The sequence below is a fragment of the Heloderma suspectum genome, chromosome 3 (genome assembly GCF_057233095.1).
Source record: "Heloderma suspectum isolate Gila_16-S chromosome 3, 16-S_ref, whole genome shotgun sequence".
NCBI classification, from domain to species: Eukaryota; Metazoa; Chordata; class Lepidosauria; order Squamata; family Helodermatidae; genus Heloderma; species Heloderma suspectum.
This window is the reverse complement of record NC_139460.1, coordinates 88034709-88055704: the sequence shown is the minus strand read 5'-3', so window position 1 is coordinate 88055704 and position 20996 is coordinate 88034709. Positions and strand designations below refer to the sequence as shown.

Here is a 20996-nt window from a genome sequence, read left to right as displayed (position 1 = left end):
GGTTGTTTTGACCAGGTCCAGATTATCAAATGATGATGATGATTGTGATGATGATGGAGATGGCACTGTTATTAAAATATGATTCGTGTATGTGCTTTGATTTGTACAACAAAAAATGTTTATTAAGTGGTCAACTGAGACCCACAACACTTTACAAGTGGTCCATGGGGGAAAAAAAGTTTAACAACTGCTGTTGTAAATGACTGAGTTTTTGAGGTGATATAACACAATCAGTATGCAATTTCCAAAATAGTCCCTTAATACAGGGGTGCAAAGCCCCACAGCCCAGGGGCCGCATGCAGCACCCAATACCTTAATTGCAGTCCCCAGGTGTGCCATGACCCCCCGCCACTGCAGAATTCCCTCCTCTAGTGATCCTAATACAGATCACTCTTTCCTCACTGGTAGCGGCAGCAAGGAAAAAGCATTGAAGAGAAACCTTCCACTCTTCCCCCAGAGATCCTCATACAGATCGTTCTTTGTGATCTGTATCAGGATCACCAAGATGTGTGTGCATGTATATGTGTATGCATGTGTATAGGTATGCGCATGCAGCTCAGTGTCACAGGTGGTCCTCAGGGCTAAAACGCTTGTGTAACCCTGGTGTTTAATAGGAGTTTTCTAAAGTAGCTTGAGCACTGAAGTCTCAATGTACATAATATTGCTTTTATATTACTAAAGGTCCTGAAATCAGTCACAGATGAAATGACTAACCAAAAACAATAAATTATCTCAGCAGCATGGCCGTTCATGACTGCCAAGTCCTTGGGTGGTGGAAAGAAAGAGCCCCCTCCTTAGTTACCTTCACAATCCACAGGAACGCTGCTAAGTATGGACAGCCCTTTGTTATTAGCTTCCTAACCATAGCAGAACAGAAGCAGAATTCAAGCATCCAGGGAACCTGATATCTAGCAGGTTCTCCTATGCAATTCTGACATCCCTGTAATCCCAAAATGTCTGGCCAGTAAATAGGATTATTTAAAACTGGAAGCACACTGGACTTTTGATCCCAGGTAATAAGTGCCAAAAATTAAGAGTTCAGAAGCTTCCACCAAAAGCTATTAATTCTACACAAGCTGACCAGGTCCACTTTATATCTAATATGTTGTTGATGTCCAATTCATTACTCAAAAGAATTCAGCAGTACAACAGAGTGGGGAGAAACTGTGAATGATTTGGAATCATTTTCACTGAACTAATTAAAAAAGAACAGCTACTTTAAAGTAAATAACGGTTTGCATTCCTCAAAGTACTCTGACTACATTTACTGTTGCAGCAGTCCACAAATCGGTAAAAGCAATGAGACTAGCACTCTGATCCTAAACAGCATACATAAAAATAAGTTCAAACTAGATGTGGGACATTTAGGATTGGGAAGCAAGGCAGTTTAAATCCAAATGCTCTATTAATAAGTGTGCAGATTCACAGTTCTCTGTAATGCTAACTAGTTAACAAGGGCCCCAAATTTAAGCATGTGGTTGAATCCATACTTTCTATAAGCATGTGCTTTGCTTACTTTACTGAATTAAGGTTGAGATGAATTTAGTGGCTGGAATTCTGCACAATTTAACACTTTAAAGGCTGTTCCTCAGTATATTTTATATGTCAAAGAATCTGGTATTTCCTCTGGCTAACAACTACATGAATGCTTATTAATTAACCCAATGTTTATGAAATACCTATGGGTAAAATTCTGGCCGATTCTGTGAGCCTTAATAATTCTTCTTTTGAAGATACAAGCAGTGCATGGGTAGGGGCAACCCACCTACATGGGCCCAAGGAGCAGCATCAGTTCCCATCACTACATCCTCAAAAATAATTACCCCTTAACTTCCCCCAACTGGGAAGGGGAGGGGCAAAACAAAGAGGCACTATTTGATCAATAACCCTCCTTCCTGCATACCTTTTCTCACATTGTTCTCAAAAGGATAAGAGGGTCATACCAGAAGGAAGAGTACTTGCAGAAAGGATGCTTCTACATGGATGGCTCCTAGCACAACCAATCAAAAGACACTGTGCAGCTATTCCATCTTAGCGGATGTTTTGTGGAAAGAAAATGAGACGGAACTGGTAGTGGGAAAACATAGAAGAGTTACAAGTGGAAGATGAAGTCATCTGGGCCCCATGTAAAATTCCAAGAACAAGGCAGGATGATTGCATTTGGAAGCAACCCAGGAGGAGAGTGGAGAGACAACAGTTTGTGCACTGAAAAGTTTTTGGGGAGACACAGATACTGGAAAGTGGAAAAATGGTAGATGGTTTGAAGAGGTGGAGGGTATGGTAGAAATTGGAATCAGAAAGAAGAATTTGGGGAACAGAAGGACACAGGAACTAGTTTACATTAACTTCTCAAGACACTCCATATATAGAATCCCCTCCCTGCTTGTACTGGCCTTAAGAAAAAATATGGGGGGCTTCTTTTCCCTTGATACCAAAGTAGGCAACAGCTGTTTGAGAGTGCTTCTCACACTTTCCATGCCTGCATCTAGGGACCTACTGCTACCACCAAGGTTCCAGTTTCCCTTTAGCAACAAACTCTTGCTCCTCTCTTTTACTCTTTCTATTTCCCTCCTCCCAAAAGAGTTCATTAATTCGGGTGGTGTCACCTTTCCTCTGAGAACTATCAGAGAAAAACAAATACCACCAGAGCAAACCAAGCATTCTCTTTAAAGAAAGAAAAGAGACTGCTAAAGAAAATTGCTAGACACTGGGACTTTGTATTGTGACGTTATGCCTATGTTTTAGGATCTGCCAACAACTGGTGAACTTGGAGCCATGTGGCAGGTGATGCTATAGATATATCCTCTCATTCCAGAAAAAGAGACTATCTTGAAAGGCCCATACAACAGCCCTGCAGCCATTCTCACCTGAGTCCCAATTGCACCTGAGAAAATAGCAAGTAGATTATTGTTGCTGCTTTCTGCTTTCCCCTTCCCCTGTTGAGAGGCTGGAATGGTGCTGCCCACATACCTCAGATCAGCATATATCCACCTGCACTTAGGCAGATAGATGTAGGAGCTGGATGTTACTTCTAAAATAATCTGCAAGTCTAAATAAAAGTCAAAATGAATCTCAACTCAAGCCTATGACAGGAAGCCTACAACATGAAGGTAGCAGGCCAATATTAACACATCATATGCTTTAAGGTCCACATGGGAACATTCTTCAAGAGCCATTCCACATATGAAAATAAACACAATCTTTGTTCTTTACTGAATGATCAACAGTACTTTGCACTGATTTCAGAAAAAATATATTCCCAAGATAACAGCAACATCCAAAACATTAAATTTCTAAAGACATAATAATTAATCATTGACTAATTATGAGTTATGGACATAATTCATATTTCAAAATGCTGCATCACATCCCAATTCTATTTGCTGTCTGATGCACACATTCTAAACACATATACTTGAAAGTAAATCCTGTTGTTTTAATTGAATGCACATCCATGAAATTGTGCTTAGGAGGATCATAGCTAGAGTTTACCTTTAAAAGGAACTAATGTAGTAGTGCCCTAAAACCCCAAACACTAACTCTTGAGCAGAACAGTAGTAAACCCAGTTTTATGAGTTCTACCATAAACATATAAAACACTTTACTGAAAAGGCCACAAGGCTGGCAAAACTCAAGAAAAATTACCCTGAATTCTATGTGAACACTCATAAATCTGCCCCCTTTTTATTTTTTCCTAAAGCACATTTACTATAAAACTCAGGTTTCCTCTATTTTCACAGCAGCTAACACGACTGCATACAATCCAAAGTACAGACTGGAAATCTCCACTTTTTTTCAGAGATGTATACCATTACCACTACTAGTATGGTCAGTTGCAAAAGCACCCAGCCAGGAATGCGCAGCACTTGCTATGATTGTATGACGGGTGGGCCATGCTGCATCCACCTTCAAGGTATGCCTGGGATTTACCAGGCAGGGAGGATAGAGTTAGCAGAGCACTTTTGTGGGTTACACCTTTCGTTTCTAAACATATATAACATGAAAAATGTAAGGCAGTTTCCATAGAGTGACAAATTGTGTGAAGCATTTAATTCTTAAAAAAAACAACCTACAGCCAGTTCAGAGGGGAAACTTTATGTCACTGGCAAGATAATATCACCATATGCCACTCCAACACCAGCATTTAACAGAGGGACAGAAACTTGTTCCTACCTGGGATAAACCTAGATGTACAGAAGCTGTTTCTGAGATATACATTATTTTGCCATCAGATGCTACCACAAAAACAAACCCATCCAGAGTCTGTAAGAGAGAAAGAAATAGAGTAAAATCTCACCACTTACAATTTATAGTCAAGTTCCTTGTGAGAAGTTTTTAATTTCCCCCTACAGAAGAACATATATTAAAAAATATATTACCCATATTGCCCTGATGAAGACTATTATACAAACACTATAAAAAGTTAATTCTAACTCATTCTCCTCTTACATATGCTAGTTTTATAGCACCAGCACTTAAATTAACCATCTCAGGTTGATATGGGTTATTTTAGTACTTAGCACAAATCCTGAGTTATGTGGTTCTTAAGGGAAAGCCAATCCCAATTAATTGGCAGAAATAGCTTATCACTATTTACATTTTTAATGCTGTTTTGCGTGCTATTTTAAATTCTTCTGACTTTTAATTAAGACTTTTGTGAGCAGAGGATTAACTGAGAATTAGAATGATTAACTCTTTTGACATTTGTAAGTTGGGGAGGGGATGTATATTGAATAAAATAAATTTTATAAAACCATCCTAACAAAGAAATTCATTGAAGATTAAAGCTACCTTCACATGTACCACTGCAACATGCTATGTTGACCTATTACATAATGATTGTTTGCATATTGTCGGCAATAAGATAAAATAGATAAGCATACCTTGTAATTTAAAAACACAAACCTTGAGCACATTTAAGTTCCACTTAAATAAATGAGACCTCCTTCCAAATACCATTTTGATTATCAGGATGAGTCATATTGCTCTTAATAGTAAATATATTCCATCTCAATCCCAGAAACATGTAGTTGGAAGCTCCACTAATCTCAGGAAGACACCTTAACCTAGTGATAGAACATTTGCTTTGTATGCAGGAGGTCCTAGGTGCAATCCTTGCCATCTCCAGTTAAAGCAGGGGTGAGGAATGTGTGGCCCTCTCGATGCTGTTGGACTGCAATCCCCATCAGCCCTAGCCAGCATTGCCAAAGGGAGTTGCAGTCCAACAATATCTGGAGGGCCACACTTTTCTCATCCCTGAGTTAAGGAATCTCAGATAGCGAGGCAGGTGAAGATCTTTACTCGATACCTGGGAGAGGCACTGTCAGTAAGAATAAAGCACTTAAGGTCTCCAGTTCAATCTTTAGTTAAAGCATCTCAGGTAGCAAGGATGGGAAAGACTTTTGCCTAAGGCCTTAGAAGCCACTGCTAATCAGAGGAGGCAATAGATGTACAATCTGAGTCAATGTAAAGCAGCTTAATATATTTGTTTCAGTAAAACCCATCTCTATGTATTTTTGATTAGACCAAATATGAACCTAAGTATTATCCATGTGGAGGGAAAGAAGTCTACATTTAAAAAGGAAAACTAATTTCTGAATACCTAGATAAAACAATTGCCTTTTATATTTGGTAATTCATATTTTAAGATGCTGTAACTAGAGGAAAGTAATAAAAGGCTGTAACAGAGGGGCAAGAGCAATGTTACCCCAATAAAAAATATTCCAAATCATTCTCTAGCCTACCCTACTTTTACAGCATGTAATTGGAACCAGATTACTCTTTGGTTTCCTCCCCTCCCCCCTTCAGAACATAAACAAAACTTTGTAGTGGTATTAACATGGGGAAGAAATCATTGCTTTCTTAAATAAAACATTGCTTTAAAACATTCCTCATAAACTAGCAATTTGTTCCCCAGTGTTATAGTTAGGCTGCATCTGCACTTCCATTAGAAAGCCTTAGTTTTACTGGCTCTTTAAAGGCATATCACTATTTGTGTTTTTTTGCTCAGCAATGAAGGCATACACATTTTCAGCAGATTAGCTGTGGGGCTTAAAACAGCATTCGTAATTCAGCAATAAGTGAAATAGTAAATCATGGGTTTTGTATTATGGAAAATATGAGAAAATGGTAATTAATTAGCTATTCTATATGTAAAGAATATTTTAAAGATCTTATTAATTGTTGTAAAATGTCTCAGGAATAGGAAAGGTGAGATATAAACATTTTAAATAATACATTAAAAGATATCACTAGGCTTTTCACATGTGCCAGAATATATTTTGCAAGGAGATAAGGAACTTATCCAATTTTGCCTAAATACATATTAGATTTTAGTAAAAAAAAACCATGGTTTTTCAAAACTCTGTTTGGAAAAGATCTCTTTTTCTTAAACACATGCTATTTTTCAAGAAGTTTACTTTTTATCCAAGAATGTTGTCACAGAAGAAAAAAGTAGGCTTTAAGATTTAATCTATAAAGACACAGAATAAATTTCAGGTTTCATTAAAGTTACGTTCAACATAGGATCTATTCCAGCAAAAAGAAAGCACGTAAGGGTGCAATTCTATGGGGGTAGGTGGCTGCCTCTAAACTCAGAGGCGACCGCCTATCCAATGCAGTGCAGGAGAAGCACGGAGGGGATCATTCCCTCCGAGCTTCTCCTGCCCAGCATTTGCAGCTAGACAGCTGATTTCAGCTGTCTAGCCATGGGAAGGCGGAGCAGGGGAGGAGGCTGCCGGACAACGCATAGGATGTGTCATACCAGCATTTCCGCCTTCCCCACCCCGCAATGCCCCCCGGATCACCCCATTTTGGCCGCTCCGCGCTCCTCTTCCGAGCGTGGAGCTGTTCCATGCTGCCTGCAAGGCAGCACAGAAGGGGGGAAGGTCAGTTCTCTGGGAACTGACCTCAGAGCGCGGGCTCCGAGGTTGGTTCCTGGAAACCCACATATCCTATGGCCGTCTGGCCACTGACTAGCGGCCGTAGGATTGCTCTCTCAAATTATTATACCTCATTGTACACTAGTGTCAGTGTATTTATTGCAATCATTCCTATTCCACCTTTCTACAGAAACAGATGAAAATAATGATTAAGAAACAAACAACCATTACCATACAATGTTGTTTGTGTCAGTTATAAATATTTTAGAAGGCCCTGTAAATATCTGTCTGCTAGCAGTTAGTGACATACAGTTGAATGTGTTTAAAAGGCTTAAGAACTAAAGTCCAAGGAAAAGAGAATCTGAACACTACCAGATATTGCAAGAGCCTCTCTGTGCCATGAGGTGACAAGTGTGAATTTGGGATGGGTTACTGGAATTCTTAAAACTAGTTTATTTATTATTTTATTTTCCAATTTAATCTACTCAAGGTTTTATTTCTGTTTCGGAACTTATTTCTAACCTTGCAAACCTTTAAAAACAACAGACTATACTACTGAACATCAACCTTTCAGAATAAACATTATACAATCACTACATTTTTTAAATCAGGAGGAGAGGTGAAGGGGGAGGCTTGCTATGCAAAAAACTTTTGTGGGACGTATGCATATCTAAACCTTTTGCTGCATCTGGACTCACAAAATGGGGAGCCACTGAATTCTAAAGCAGATCAACCAGATTTTGAACAACTGTGTTTTCAGGTGCTTACATCAATGTGAGATCTAATCCAGATGTTCTCCTCCCATCACAGGAGCCATTCGATCGAAGGTTTTAAAGGTTTTCCCAACTGAGCCATCCAGAGAATTGAAATCTCCCATGTAAAATGTGTGTGCATGTATATATACAGATACAGATGTAGGTCTGCTGCTATTAACCAGAGGCTGTTGCAGCAAATGTATATTGCCTGCACGTGTGTGTGCATGTGTGTGTATTTTCATTTAGTATGGCAAGCTACTAAGGTTTCTTGCCAATTTATGCTACATAATTTATGGTTGTGATGCATACGCACGATCATTACACTCTTTTGCTCTGCATTAACTCATTCATGGCTACCCTCACCCCGATTCTCTACTCCCAATAATAAATGCAGATGAGAAACCCCAATTTGTCCATAAAAATGGAGTGATAACATTTTTTTGTCCATAAAAATGGAGGGAGTGGCATCTATCCATTTATTTTATATCCCAATTTAGTTACGTCAGTGTTGTCAGTTGAGTAATTAACGATTATGTGCACTTAACATGAGCAAAGACATGTTGACCTTGGATTGGTTCCAGACATAGTTAAGACCCATTGATTTCAGTGGGACTTAAGTTAGTCATGATTAAATTAGGTCTCACCTACTGCAATGGGTCTACTCAACATATGATTAAGTCTAGATCCAACCAAGTCCCTTTTGCCTTTGGAAAGAAAACATGGCTCCCTCCAGAGTCAGGGGTCATGTGACCAAGGCGGTGGGAGGGGATTCAGTGGGGATTAACATAATCACAGCAAACTTCTCCTGAAAACAAAACACGGAAGCAGCTTGAATTGCAAAGACTCTACCTGAAGCAAATGCGAGCCCAGCTCCTTCGCGACATTATCCAAGGGGCCTAATCTGCTCGGCTGCCCCCAAGCATCTCCCAAACCTGGAAAGAAACCGAGAAGCCTCAGTTAACGCACAGACGACAATGTCTGAATTAGTGGGCCTATACCGGTTGTCCTCTTTCTCTGCGCTGCCCAGGATTTGCTGGGGAGGGGACCTGGGGCCTCTCTGCCCTGCCTGTGGACTTCGCTCCCTGAGCCTGTGTCTCGGCGAGTTAGGTGGTCTTTCCCTCAGGAAAATCAGTTCCATCGCGTTTGGGTTTAGGTTCAGGATTGATTAAAGCCCACCACGAAAGAGCCTGGCTGGTCCACATGTTCCTTGGGGTTCAATTGCCATTTTAGGGGGAAATCCCACACGAAGTCACATAAGCCTCCCCGAAATTGCCAGAGAGCCCCTGGCCAAGCACACTTTCAGAGGTGTGTGTGGGTGTGAGGTCTCCAAGCGCCCACAAGCCCTTGCGAAGGGAGGCCTCAGCGACCTCTTTGGTGTTGCCGAGGTAAAGGCAATCAAGCCGCTTGCCTTGTAAAGCGCGAACCTTTAGCCCCATCACTCTGGGAATCTCTACACCTCAAGTTTATTGAGCGTTCATGGTTGCTCAGTCACTGAATTGTGCGAGTCCATTACGGGCGTTGTCCAGTCATTATTCCACTATTTCGTCCCACCTATCCCATGTTTTCCTCAAACGGAAAAAAAATGGGGTATTTTTTTCCAGCCCACGGAACAGGAGGGCCATGACCTCCACGTGAAGTTCTCCCATAGCGGAAGAAACAGCTCTGTCTGCCTGCTGTGGGCGTTTGTTTTCGGTTGTTTGGGGGTGGTCAGGATGAGGAAGGCACTGGGGTGTGCAAGAGCAGGTTTGACAGGCGCGAGGGCAAGAATCATGTGCCAATATGCATCTCCTGCCTCTGCATTTCTCCGTTGGAGGGAGAAGAGGGTAAAATGCCTCCCTGCAATTAAGAGAGACACATCTCATTCCTCCACCCCGCCAAGCTCAGAAGCAGCGTCCTCTGTTGTTTCAGAGCACTCTATTAAGTTCAGTGGGGCTTACCCGAGGGTTGCAAACTTAAAGGGTGCTCTTATGTCTACTCAGAAGTAAGGCCCATTGAGTTCAATGTGGCTTACTCCCAAATAAGTAAATGCCCAGGATTGGGGCCACAAGACGGAAGTTGCTCCCTCGGTTCAAACCACGAGTAGGAGGAGTGAACATGTGTAAAGGCAGTCAGTTGTGATCCTGCATTTCAAACGGAAGCGGACAGCCCCGTTTTAAATGCAGGATTTTAGGCTGGTGTAGAAATGCCCTCAAACTGCTGCTGCTGCTGCGTTACCGCATTCAGCCCCTACCCTCTTTCACAAATCCTTCAACTTCAGTCCGCCCCCCCCCCCGTCCTCCCCGCCCCCCCTCCATATAACTTTCCGACTTTGGGCGAAAACAATTTATTCGCCAAGTTTGTGGCATCGATATAAAGAAACCCGTTTCTGGGCTTTCCCGCCTTTTCTGCTCCGAGGGAGAGTTTGTGCTGCCAGCCTCACCAAATCCCCCGTTTTCCCCTCAGGAAATGCCTTCCCCCAACGGATCGCTTCTCAGGAAGTACTTGTCGGTGGAGGGCAGGCTGGGTCCTGGCACACCGCTAAACTCGAATCCCACTCAAAAATCACAATCTTGATAAACAAGGTCTATTAAAATCTCAAACATTGTCCAAGTATCACCGAAGTAGTATGGGGTGGTGGTCGTAGGGAAAACTGCAACGTTGGTATTTAAAGAGGGTCTGCCTAGATGAGCAAATCCCTTAACTTTCTATGCATGTGTAGACAGAAAAAAGTCCTACAACTCTCAGCATTCCCCACCCAGCATGATACTTGGACATGGCCGGTGGCCAATGCTGAGAGTTGACGGACTTTTTTTCTGTCTAAACATGGATAGGATTGCGCCCACAACGCCCCTAGCGCTCACGTTATAGAATCATAGAATAGTAGGGTTGGAAGGGGCCTACAAGGCCATCGAGTCCAACCCCCATAAGGGACCGACTTATCCCTTATCGAAGCACCGTCTTGTCTGCATAAACTAATGCCCAAACGGCTTTGAAGGGAGGTCATAATGTCTCTCACTGTCTTCTGGAAGACATCCACTGGGACACTGCTTCAGTTGTAAAACGGGATTCAGCCTGACTTCTAGTAGTACCATGTGGCCCTAGAAATCCTAGCCCCTGAAATGGCAGTTGCCCAGACTCAAATCTTGAAAGAAAGGGCTTTGCACATGCTCGGGTGTCTTTGGCATTCAAAACTTGAAAGGCTACTCTAATCTGGCAAGATATCGTATAGACTTCTTTACATTTTCCTGAACCAAATCCTGACATCTAAAACACGTTCTGGGACTGTACCTTGGTTCAAATTGTAATCTGGTATATTAACCATAATCCATAATAGATATATTGGTTATACATAGGCTATACATACTCCCCTCTTCATCCCTGTCCCCCAACCACACCCAATTCTCTGCTATGGGCATTTTTGTCACATGGATGGAAAGATCTGCATGGGTGCTTGGTTGATGGTGCTCTACATAACTAATCCATCCAGGCCTAAATTTCTCTTAAGGCACAATCCTATGCATGTTTAGACAGAGAAAAGGCCTACAATTCCCAGCATAGCTGCCTGGGGGATGCTGGGAGTTGTAGGCCTTTTCTCTGTCTAAACATACATAGGATTGTGCCCTTAGGCTGTAATCTTATACCCACTTACCTGGAAGTAAGCCCCATTGAACTCAACAGAACTTACTTCTGAGTAAACGTGTATAGGATTGCAGTGCTAATCGGGTTTGAATGAGAAGAGATGCCTGGAAGTCTCAATACTCTCCAGGTTGGGTACCTCTTTCCTCTGAACACCTCAACTCCTTGGTGTTATACTGAACTGGCTATAGCTTACATGTAACTGTATCCTTTTCCAGCTGCTAGCACAAGATTCTATTATCAGTATAATTTGGTTCTCATAATTTTGCTACCGTGTGGTTGGAAATTTCTTCAGTTAGTCCTATTTAGAGTAGACCTACTGAAATGAATGGGACTTAAATTAGACTAACATTGGATATAACCCTTCTTGTTTTTATATCCGGAGACAGACATTACAATATGTATAAAATTGAGACATCTAGATGTGACATTATGTGCTTGGGGTGGGGGATGGAGAGAATAAAAACTTGCTGGCATTTTAAACAAAAATCCTTGTGGAGTCACCAGAAAAGATTTTGCACCTCATTCACTTAAGAACAGTTCACTTTCCTCTGTCTATCAGTGTTGGAAAGTATGCTTGGGTGATAACGGACAAAAGCTTCATAGCAGAAGGGGACTAATAACTATCTCTATGGCTTACAGCTCTGAGAAAGGCAGAATCTGTTCTGTTAACCCTAGGACAGAGGCAGCAGAAAGTTATTCCACTTCCTTACTGGGAGTGAGGAGAGTTGACGCAAAATCTACTGCCTTAACTAGGATTAAGCTATTCCAGAGTAACAACCACTGTCTGTCTCCTACCTTGTTCACAAACCATGTACACACAATTCCCACTTCACCTTTTTGTAAAGCTCGGTTTAATTACCCTTACTTACCCACATTTTGACCTCCTAGTCGAACTCACAATCAGGGTGTGGATTTTTATTTTCGCCCTTTCACTGCATGATTGTGGGCAATGTGGGAATTCTATTCCACCTTCATAAGTGGACCCCAAACCTGCTGGGTAATTATTTCGGGTTAATTAACGCTGAAGGCGCTGAGAGTGTGAGCTTCCACATGTGGCCAGAGTATGTTGCGAACTAGTATGCATGTGGCGTGGGGAACCCACAAGTTTAATGAAGGTGACTGCGATGAAGAAGGGACCATTCATATGGTGGTGCTAACAAGTCCACGTTCAGTAATCAAGGCCAGGAAGGCGCCACCTTGACTTGGGCTCTCGCGCCAGCCGAAAGGAAAACCTCTCCTAGCGGGGCTCATTTCATCCTGCTCTGGTTCCCACATGGTTCCCAGAATGCAAAGCGGACATCCGCGGAAAGCCCGTCACTACGTCTCCCTCCCTTCCCTGTCACTCTCGGAGTCATATTCTTTCTTTCCTCTTCCGGAAGCAGGAAGGCCAGCCCTGACCCCAGTCACGGTAAATAGATGGAAAACGAGATCTGCCCTGCCCTGCGGCGTGAAACTAAGTTGCACATTCGTTCTGGTAGTCCAGACAAAACTGCCCTCCTCTTCCTCACTAGCTTTATATATATATATATATATATATATATATATATATATATATAGTTTGTTGCTGTTATGGGATTCCTTGGCTGGTGCGGATGGAAAAAGAGAAGTGCACCGAGTCTTTTCCTGCTGCACCTGTTTCAGGGAGGGATCCAGCGCTTGAGGCATTTCGAACCTAGCTGCTCGTCGACTAGGAACCTCGACGGAAAATGACCGCATCTGGCCGCGAGCGGTTTACGGAAGACATCGCCCTGGCGAAATCCGTGCGGGAGCGCAAGCCGCCCTGGCAGCCCCAGAGTCCAGCTGGCGGCAGCCTACAACTTCGCCCACCGAAACGTGCTTCTCGAGAAATAAATCGTTGTGTGGCGTCAATGGGATTTACTTCCGAAGAGTATTAGACTCCAAAAGTATTTAAACCATTTGAAGAAACGAGTTGGGTCTCAAATCACCGCTTCTAAACTCACAGAAATCTGATTATTCTTTTAAAGTTAATCTTATACTGACTTGTCTTTAACAGGTTTTGTATTGTAGTCTTCCTGACATTAAGAACAAGTCCTAATCCAGACACACACAGAGATGATGTGGCTTGCCTGTCCATTCTTTAGAGCCAACCATTGTTCATTGGATTTTCAATGCCTGCACACAGACAGGCGAGGTTTCGCACCAACATATTCTGTGGCCGCGCCTGTGCCTGCTAATGAAACAAGCTAATGCAGAGCCATGAGCGGTTTGTGTCCCTTCCACTTTTTCTAGTAATAAGAGAACTGCATGCAATGGAAATAAGAGAGAGAGAATGAGAGAGAGAGAGAGAGAGAGAGAGAGAAGAAAGACTTTCCTTTTAACACTGTATCTCGGACAATTTATCCAACAGAAATACAGAAAGGAAGAGCCTTATGTTTGTTTGTTTGTTTGTTTGTTTGTTTGTTTGTTGGGAAAGTAAATGAAACCGATCTCGGAACAAATTCTGATCGAAATGATTCAGAGCCCTTCCACCAACTTAACTATATACTTTAGATCGAGTCCTGGAGTTGCCAAATAAGAGAGTGAGTGAAGAGAGAAATCCATAGTTTTATATTAAAGGTCTGTTGACGGACAAGAAGATGGCTGTGCTCGCCTTCACCGTCTGTTTGCGTGTCTTTTGCTTTATTCTCCCCCTATCACATTCTGGTATGAATTCATCAATATATCCAGAGGCACCTTTTGTCTGAATAAGTGTCGTCTGGGCTTCAGTAAAGGCTGTCTCACAACAACCCCTTTAGCCTTTCTGCATAGGCAAATCTTTTTGATTTGAAGAATCAAGCAGGACCCGGCTATACTTTGATGAAACTATAAACCCATCCTTGAATTTCCAAAGAAACACAATGTAGATTTATCTGCTACTGTTCTCTGCTACTTTTCCAGAGGTTACAAATTCCATTCTGCACAAACCGTTTGGGCCTTTCTCCCAGAAAATGCTGTCTCCTTCGGGGTAGAAAAATATTGAAGAACATACCAAATTATTGTCAGTTGCCTTCCGCACCATGACATAGTTAACATTTTGTGGACATACCGGCAATCCTAACTGAATATAATAAAAATGATCCATTCAGATTCACCAAATGAAATGCGTTCAGTCTTAAAGATTTAAGGATGCATAACGGGGGGGGGGGGGGTTAATGCTAACATGTCTGCTGACGATCAGAAATACAAAGTATGTTCTTTCTTTGAACCAATGATACTAAGCGAAGCACCCGAATCCACCAGGCTGACTCCTTTTCATTAGATCGTTTGGCATTAGTTGTAACACCGCTCGGTCCTCAAGGATTTTTAAGAGCTGCGAGACTCCATTAAATCTGGATGAAACATAAGACTGAAATCCTCCAACCAAGTTATTTAGGTGTAATGCCACCAGTAAAGCCAAGTGTTTGTCTCCTGAGAGAGTTCGATCCACAAAACAACCAAAGCGAAATGCTTGAGTTTAAGCTGATGGAGTGTGTTTGCGATTTGTGCCCTTACAGTGGAATCCTAGGCATGTTTACTCAGAAGTAAGTCCTGTTGCGTTCATTTGGCCTTATTCCCAGGTAAATAGGAGTGCAACCCCAATTTAAAAATGACTGCTATTGCCTCCATGTCTGTGACTTCCCCACAATGAGGAACAGGACTGATACAAACCGATCCTAAGGACTTTACTTAGAAGTAAGAGCCGGTTTGTTTAAATTAAATTGACTTGAAAATTCACTTAATATCAGTGGAGAGTTGCTCCTTCTGCTACTCCTTTCCTTCCATTGCCAGAAGAACTTCTACGTTGTCCACATGTGTGGGGGGAAGATTTTTGTTGTTGAGTTCAGGCTTTTTAAAAAGTCTGTATTCCTCCCTGTTCCACGTACCGTGTGTGTCCTTCGAGGGACACAGCCCCGCGTATATACAACGAAATTGGTCTTCAGCCTCCTTGGTCCTTCTAGATAGGGCGGTATATAAATCCGAACTATACATCACATAAATAACAGAACAGTCCTTAGGATTCACCAGGATTCAGCGTAGCCGGTCCTAAATACATGGCGGAAGTGCGCATCTTAATCCTGGTGCAGTTTGCTTCTAAGTACTACGGGTCGATCGGCTTCCTTTTCATCCAACTACTCAAGACTCTGAATCTCCTTTAAAGTAGGGGTGGGGATCTGTGGCCCTTCAGATCCCATTGGACTCCAACTCCCATCAGCCCCCGCCAGCATGGCCAGTGGTCAGTTGTAGACCAGCAGTGGTCAGCTGTAGGCACTCTGTTTAAAATCCTTAAACACTCTGTGTCAGGGTCTTTCTTCCTTCCAAAACAAACAAACAAAAACAAACAACCATATAAAACGGACCACAAACTTAAATACCTTTTCTGTGTTGTTGTTAAACTAGGGTCAATAGGCCGTCAATATGCAGATGACACCCAGCTCTACCTCTCTTTCTCATCAAAACCAGGTGAGGCAGTGGCTGTTCTGAACTTCTGAATCAGTGCCTGGGCACGGTAATGGACTGGATGAGGGCTAATAAACTGAAACTCAATCCAGACAAGATGGAGGTACTGTTAGTGGGTGGTTCGTCTGCCCGACTAGGTGATATTCAACCTGTTCTGGAGGGGGTTGCACTCCCCCTAAAGGATCAGGTTCGTAGTTTGGGGTGCTCTTGGATCCAGAACTGTCACTTGAGGCACAGGTGAACTCAGTGGCACGGAGCACTTTTTATCAGCTTAGGCTGGTATACCAACTACGCCCTTATCTGGACAGAGATAGCCTAGCTACAGTTATCCATGCTCTGATAACTTCTCGTCTGGATTACTGCAATGTGTTATACATGGGGCTGCCTTTGAAAACGGTCCGGAAACTTCAGCTGGTCCAAAATAGGGCAGCAAGATTGTTAACAGGGACTGGCCTGCGAGCTCATATTACGCCAGTATTTTTCCAGCTGCACTGGCTGCCAGTCCATTTCCGGGCCCGATTCAAAGTGCTGGTGTTAACATTCAAAGCCCTTAACGGCTTGGGGCCAGGTTACCTGAAGGATCGCCTCCTCCCATATGTGCCTGCCCAGACCTTAAGATCATCCTCAGCGGCCCGTCTCCGTGAGCCCCTGCCAAAGGAAGTGAGGTGGGTGGATACTAGGAGGAGGGCTTTTTCTGTTGTGGCACCCCGGCTCTGGAATGAGCTCCCTAGTGAGGTTCGCCTGGCGCCTACATTGTATTTCTTTCGGCGCCAGGTGAAGACCTTTTTATTTTCCCAGGCATTTTAGCATTTTAGCTTTCTAAATTTTTATCTTTGCTGTTTTAAATCTGTATTTTAAACTCTTGCACTGCTGCTAGGTTTTATTGTGGTTGTATTGTTATATTGTGGTTTTAATGTTCTGTATATTTTAAATTGTTTTATTGTGTGTTGTTTGGTTTTAGTTTTTGTGAACCGCCCAGAGAGCTTCGGCTATTGGGCGGTATAGAAATGAAATAAATAAATAATAAATAAATAGGGATTATTTGCTAGAGGGAGACTATGAGAATCCCCCAGGTGCACGGCTTCCTCACAGATACATGTGTATTTAGGCAGGGACGAGAGAGCTGGGTCTGTCTTTCAGGTGAACATCGCACCAAAAGCCTTCTTTTATAGCGGCTCGTTTGGAACCAGTCGTTTATTTTCAGGGCGGGGGGGAGTTGGATGGAAGCGAGCCTCGAAAAATACTGTTGTCCCAAACTACAGAATGTTCCAAACCAATTAGGGTCTAGGTCCAGGGAAAACAGCCTGCCAGGGAGAAGGCTTGGCTAGATCCCTTCTCCCTGCCATCTAGCTTTCTACGTTAAGGGAGTTTATTTGGTGGGAAGGAACATCCAGTTATTGACGCCCCCATCTGCGAGTAGTAGTGCTTAGGCAGCTTTACCACCCCGGTGAGAACTAAGCCCGCAACAGCTTGGCATGATATTTCCTGATGTAATAATTTGACTAGTGGCTCTAGGTTCCACCCTTCCATCTCCCGGAGCTACGTGTCCCGTGAGCACCTTTACAGTACGCTTTGTTAACCCATCGTCTACACTTCCGGCATACTGTAATCCAGTATACATATTAAATTGTGCAGGACGAACCTGGATGCTATTTAGAACTAGTCAGAACCATCTGTCCAGAAATTTAGAAGGGGTGGCAAATATAATCAAACAGACACCAGCGAAAATCAGTGACACCCCACCCACCGGGGTTTTTGTCTGTCTGACTGACTTTAACTAGAGTAGATCCTTCACTGAAATTGTGGGGGAAAGGATGTTTTGTGAGAAAGGTAAGTAGGAGACTGAAGAGAGGAGCCAACTTCTAGTCCTGGAAGCGTATTGCCACCAACACTTGGTGGCAATACACAATTGGTCCAGATACATTTTATCTGGACAATTGGTCCAGGTACAATTGGTCCAGATTGGTCCAGGCAATACACAATTGGTCCAGATTCATTTACCTGAAATTGCTATCGTCGCCTTTCAACTTTTTATAGCCAACGTACCTGAGAGCTTGGGAAATCCCACGGTGATGATTATGAGCCCCATAAGTGTGTTAAGTGAGAGCCAGTGTGGTGTAGTGGCTAGAGTGCTGGACTGGGAGCCGGGAGATCCGGGTTCTAGTCCCCACTTGGCCATGGAAGCTCACTGGGTGACTTTGGGCCAGTCACAGATTCTCAGCCCAACCTACCTCACAGGGTTGTTGTTGTGAGGATACAACGGTGAGGAGGAGGATAATGTAAGCCGCCTTGAGTTCCTTGCGAGAGGGAGAAAGGTGGGGTATAAATGCAATAAATAAATAAATAAATAGTTTCCAATACACTTTAAGTAATCTTGGGCATGAGCCCTGTCACCTGCGCAGTTTATAGACAGCAACATTTGATCGATTGAACCCTTGTATCGACTAAAATGATGCCCGATTAATCTGTCAGCAATTTTTTTTTATTTCAGAAATGGTAATACTAGTATTTCTGAACATTTAACGTGGCGAGCCCCCATCTTGGAAGAGGCATTCCCTTCTGTGCGAGAGATCAATCCTCTTCGATAGTGCTGTTACTGCGACAAGTGCGGTGGTCAGCTAAAACCGAAGCGCACGCATTTCTAATCCCGCCAAGCGCACAAAAACGAGCGACAGCAAAATCTCTGCCCCCCCCCCCCGCAGGACTGTTTGGAGGATGAGCGGCGAGAACAAACAGCAGCAATAGCAGAGAGTAGGTCTCTAAGGGAAATCGCCTGGTGCAGAAAGCACATTTCTACGTTCACCCCAGAAAACTAAACTTTTCCCTTCCTTTCAAAACGCGCGCAGTAATTGCTCTGCGCTGCCCTGCTCAGCCCACTGACTGTTAGCCAAGGGATGGTGCCCTTACAAATAAACACATCAATTGGCATTTCCCAGCTTGTTTTCATTTTTGTGCCTTTTTGGTCGGAGTCGGGTGGTGACGTTACGACGACGACGGGGAGAGTTGGGTTCAACTGTCAAAAGGCAGGGTAGAAAGGTTGCCAAGCCCAGTAGCTAGACTATTCGGAATTCTGGCGAAGGGCACGGCCCGGGAAGTCTGCAATCCTTAGCCTGGAACTGCGAGGGCTCCTCTTACGAGCTGCCCCCTCCCACTAGTCTCTTGCCCTCCCTTGGCTCACAGCGGATCCTTCAAGGGATCCAAGATGGCAGGAGAAACAGGAGAGCAAAGCAGCTGGGTGTTGCGCGGGGCGGGGGGAGCCGAGCGCTTTTCTCACTTACGTATCACCCACGGTGAGTTAAATCCGACGGAAAACTGCAGATATTATTAGTGCCATTTGATCCTAAGCACGGTTTACTGCATATTTCAGTCAGCGTTACCAGCTTTCTGGCGGTGGTGGTGTTTTTCTGGTACACCCTTAGTAGTGGCATGGAGCGATAGGAAAGGCTTCGCCCTTTGCACTTCTGTCTGCCATGCACAGGCACAGAAGTTCTGCGGGGGGCGGGGAGGCAATCTAAATTCAAAAGAACCTCAGGCGTTTAGGATGGCAATCTTTTAGGATAAATCTCAGCATGAGAGCATCTTTAGGGCTGCAAGCCAGAATAGCATGCTTCCTCGTCTTTGTTCCCTGAGGAGTCCAAGGCCTAAATCTCTTTTCTAGGCTTTGCTAGACCTACTTAATTTAGGCTTGCCAGCTTTCTTTTCTTTTTTGTTATGGCTCTCCTCCTTCTGAGCCTTGATCAGCAGCCCGGCAAGGAAGAACTAAGGAGGTGAAACTTTTCTCCTCACTTATCTCTCTGAACAAGGGACATTTTCTCCTGTCTAGTTAAAACATGTCTGTTTTTAAACAAAACAAGTAACTCGATTTTACTTAGAGATTGGTTGGATTTGAATGCTGCTATTTTATATACATATCCCCCAATCCTTTCCTCAAAGTAACCACTATTCAGATCCCAAAATACTGTGTCAGGCATAAACCTGTCTGTCCGCACCCCTCTCAGATTAGTAGAAGCTGGTAGTGATTCCTCAGTAGGGAGGAGGTGGTACTCGACACATGATCGGAGGCACTCCCCTCTTTATTATGACCTCAGAGCTGAGCCCTGGCTGAAAATAAGTTTCGAGCCTAAGCTCCAGTTAAAATTAAGGCTGCAGTCCTATACACATTTACTTAGTAAGTTTGAACTCAAAAGGGATTCATTTCGGAATAGATTCTACACAGGATTGCTCTGCGAGCCCTGCATAAGTCTTCCAAACACACTTATGGACAACAAAAGCTTCTCAGGAGTGTGAAATATCTTTTTTTTTTTTTTTAAGGTGAACAATTATTGTAGAACACGGTGCTCGCTGGCAACCCGATCCTAAACACATTTATCTGTAAGTAAACCCCAGTGTGTTCACTGGGACTTACTTCAGTACAAGTATATTGACAGAGCAATCTTATGCATGTCTACTCAGAAGTAAGACCCATTAAATTCAGTGAGATTTACTCCCAGGTATGTGTGTATAGGATTGCAGCCTTTCAGCGTCATCCTATTCACGTTTACTCAGAAGTAATTCCTATTCAATTCAATGGGGCTTACTCCCACATAAACGGGTATAGGTTTACAGCCTTAAGTGCAATCTTAAACATGTTTACCCACAAGTAAATCCAATGGAAATTCAACTGGACTTGCTAGTTACTATACTCAGGCCTAGCATATAATTTTAGGTTTGCTGCTTTAATCTGATTGAGAAATTATGAATGAATAAAAGGAGTTATGTTATTAATCATGCAGTATACACAATAAAATCAACAGTAATCATGTCAAAACCTGAACTCGTAATTGATTGCATGCAGATGAACAGGCTGAGTGTGTGTTTGAGAGAGAATAAATGAACTTCCCGGATTTTACTGCTGGGTTAAGATCCACAAGCAAATTAAGCTTGCTTTGACTTAAGCGGTCCATAATTGCATCACAGGAGTTTAGGATTCTGATCTTGGGCTGTGAGGCTGCTTAACATGAAAGGCAGAAAAACGTGGTATGAATATCATAATGTAATATATAAAGAAGGGAGTTTCATTGATCTTTCAGTTGGATCAATCGAGGGAAAGTCCTTAAATCGAACTAGATTCAGGATCTGGTTTGGGAGTGAATCATATGTTTTTTTTAAAAAAAATAGTTATTACCCAATATTTTGTATTCAGGATTGCACAAAGCCTCTGTTATTTATTTAGGAAATAGGCTTTACTCCTGTCCTCTGGCTTAACCGCGTTGTGGGTCCGCCCTCCTACCTTGGTACCCCCGTCCTTAGATCTCTGGAAATAATT

General features: G+C 43.0%; 1 protein-coding gene across 3 annotated transcripts in view; it reads right to left on the bottom strand.

Moving 5' to 3' along the window:
* Positions 1-20996, bottom strand: part of SIM2 (SIM bHLH transcription factor 2) — a 75794-nt gene that overhangs the window by 45468 nt on the left and 9330 nt on the right. The window contains exons 1-3 of one of the 3 annotated variants that reach the window (XM_084843718.1): positions 10056-10093; positions 8486-8568; positions 4174-4263 (exon numbers count right to left, since the gene is read on the bottom strand). In XM_084843718.1, coding sequence (XP_084699844.1) covers positions 4174-4218 — 45 coding nt within the window. In that variant the 5' untranslated portion in view covers positions 4219-4263; positions 8486-8568; positions 10056-10093. Of the gene's footprint in view, positions 1-4173; positions 4264-8485; positions 8569-9935; positions 10094-20996 lie in introns of those variants that run through there. The other 2 variants (XM_084843717.1, XM_084843716.1) reach the window with 2 other exon arrangements.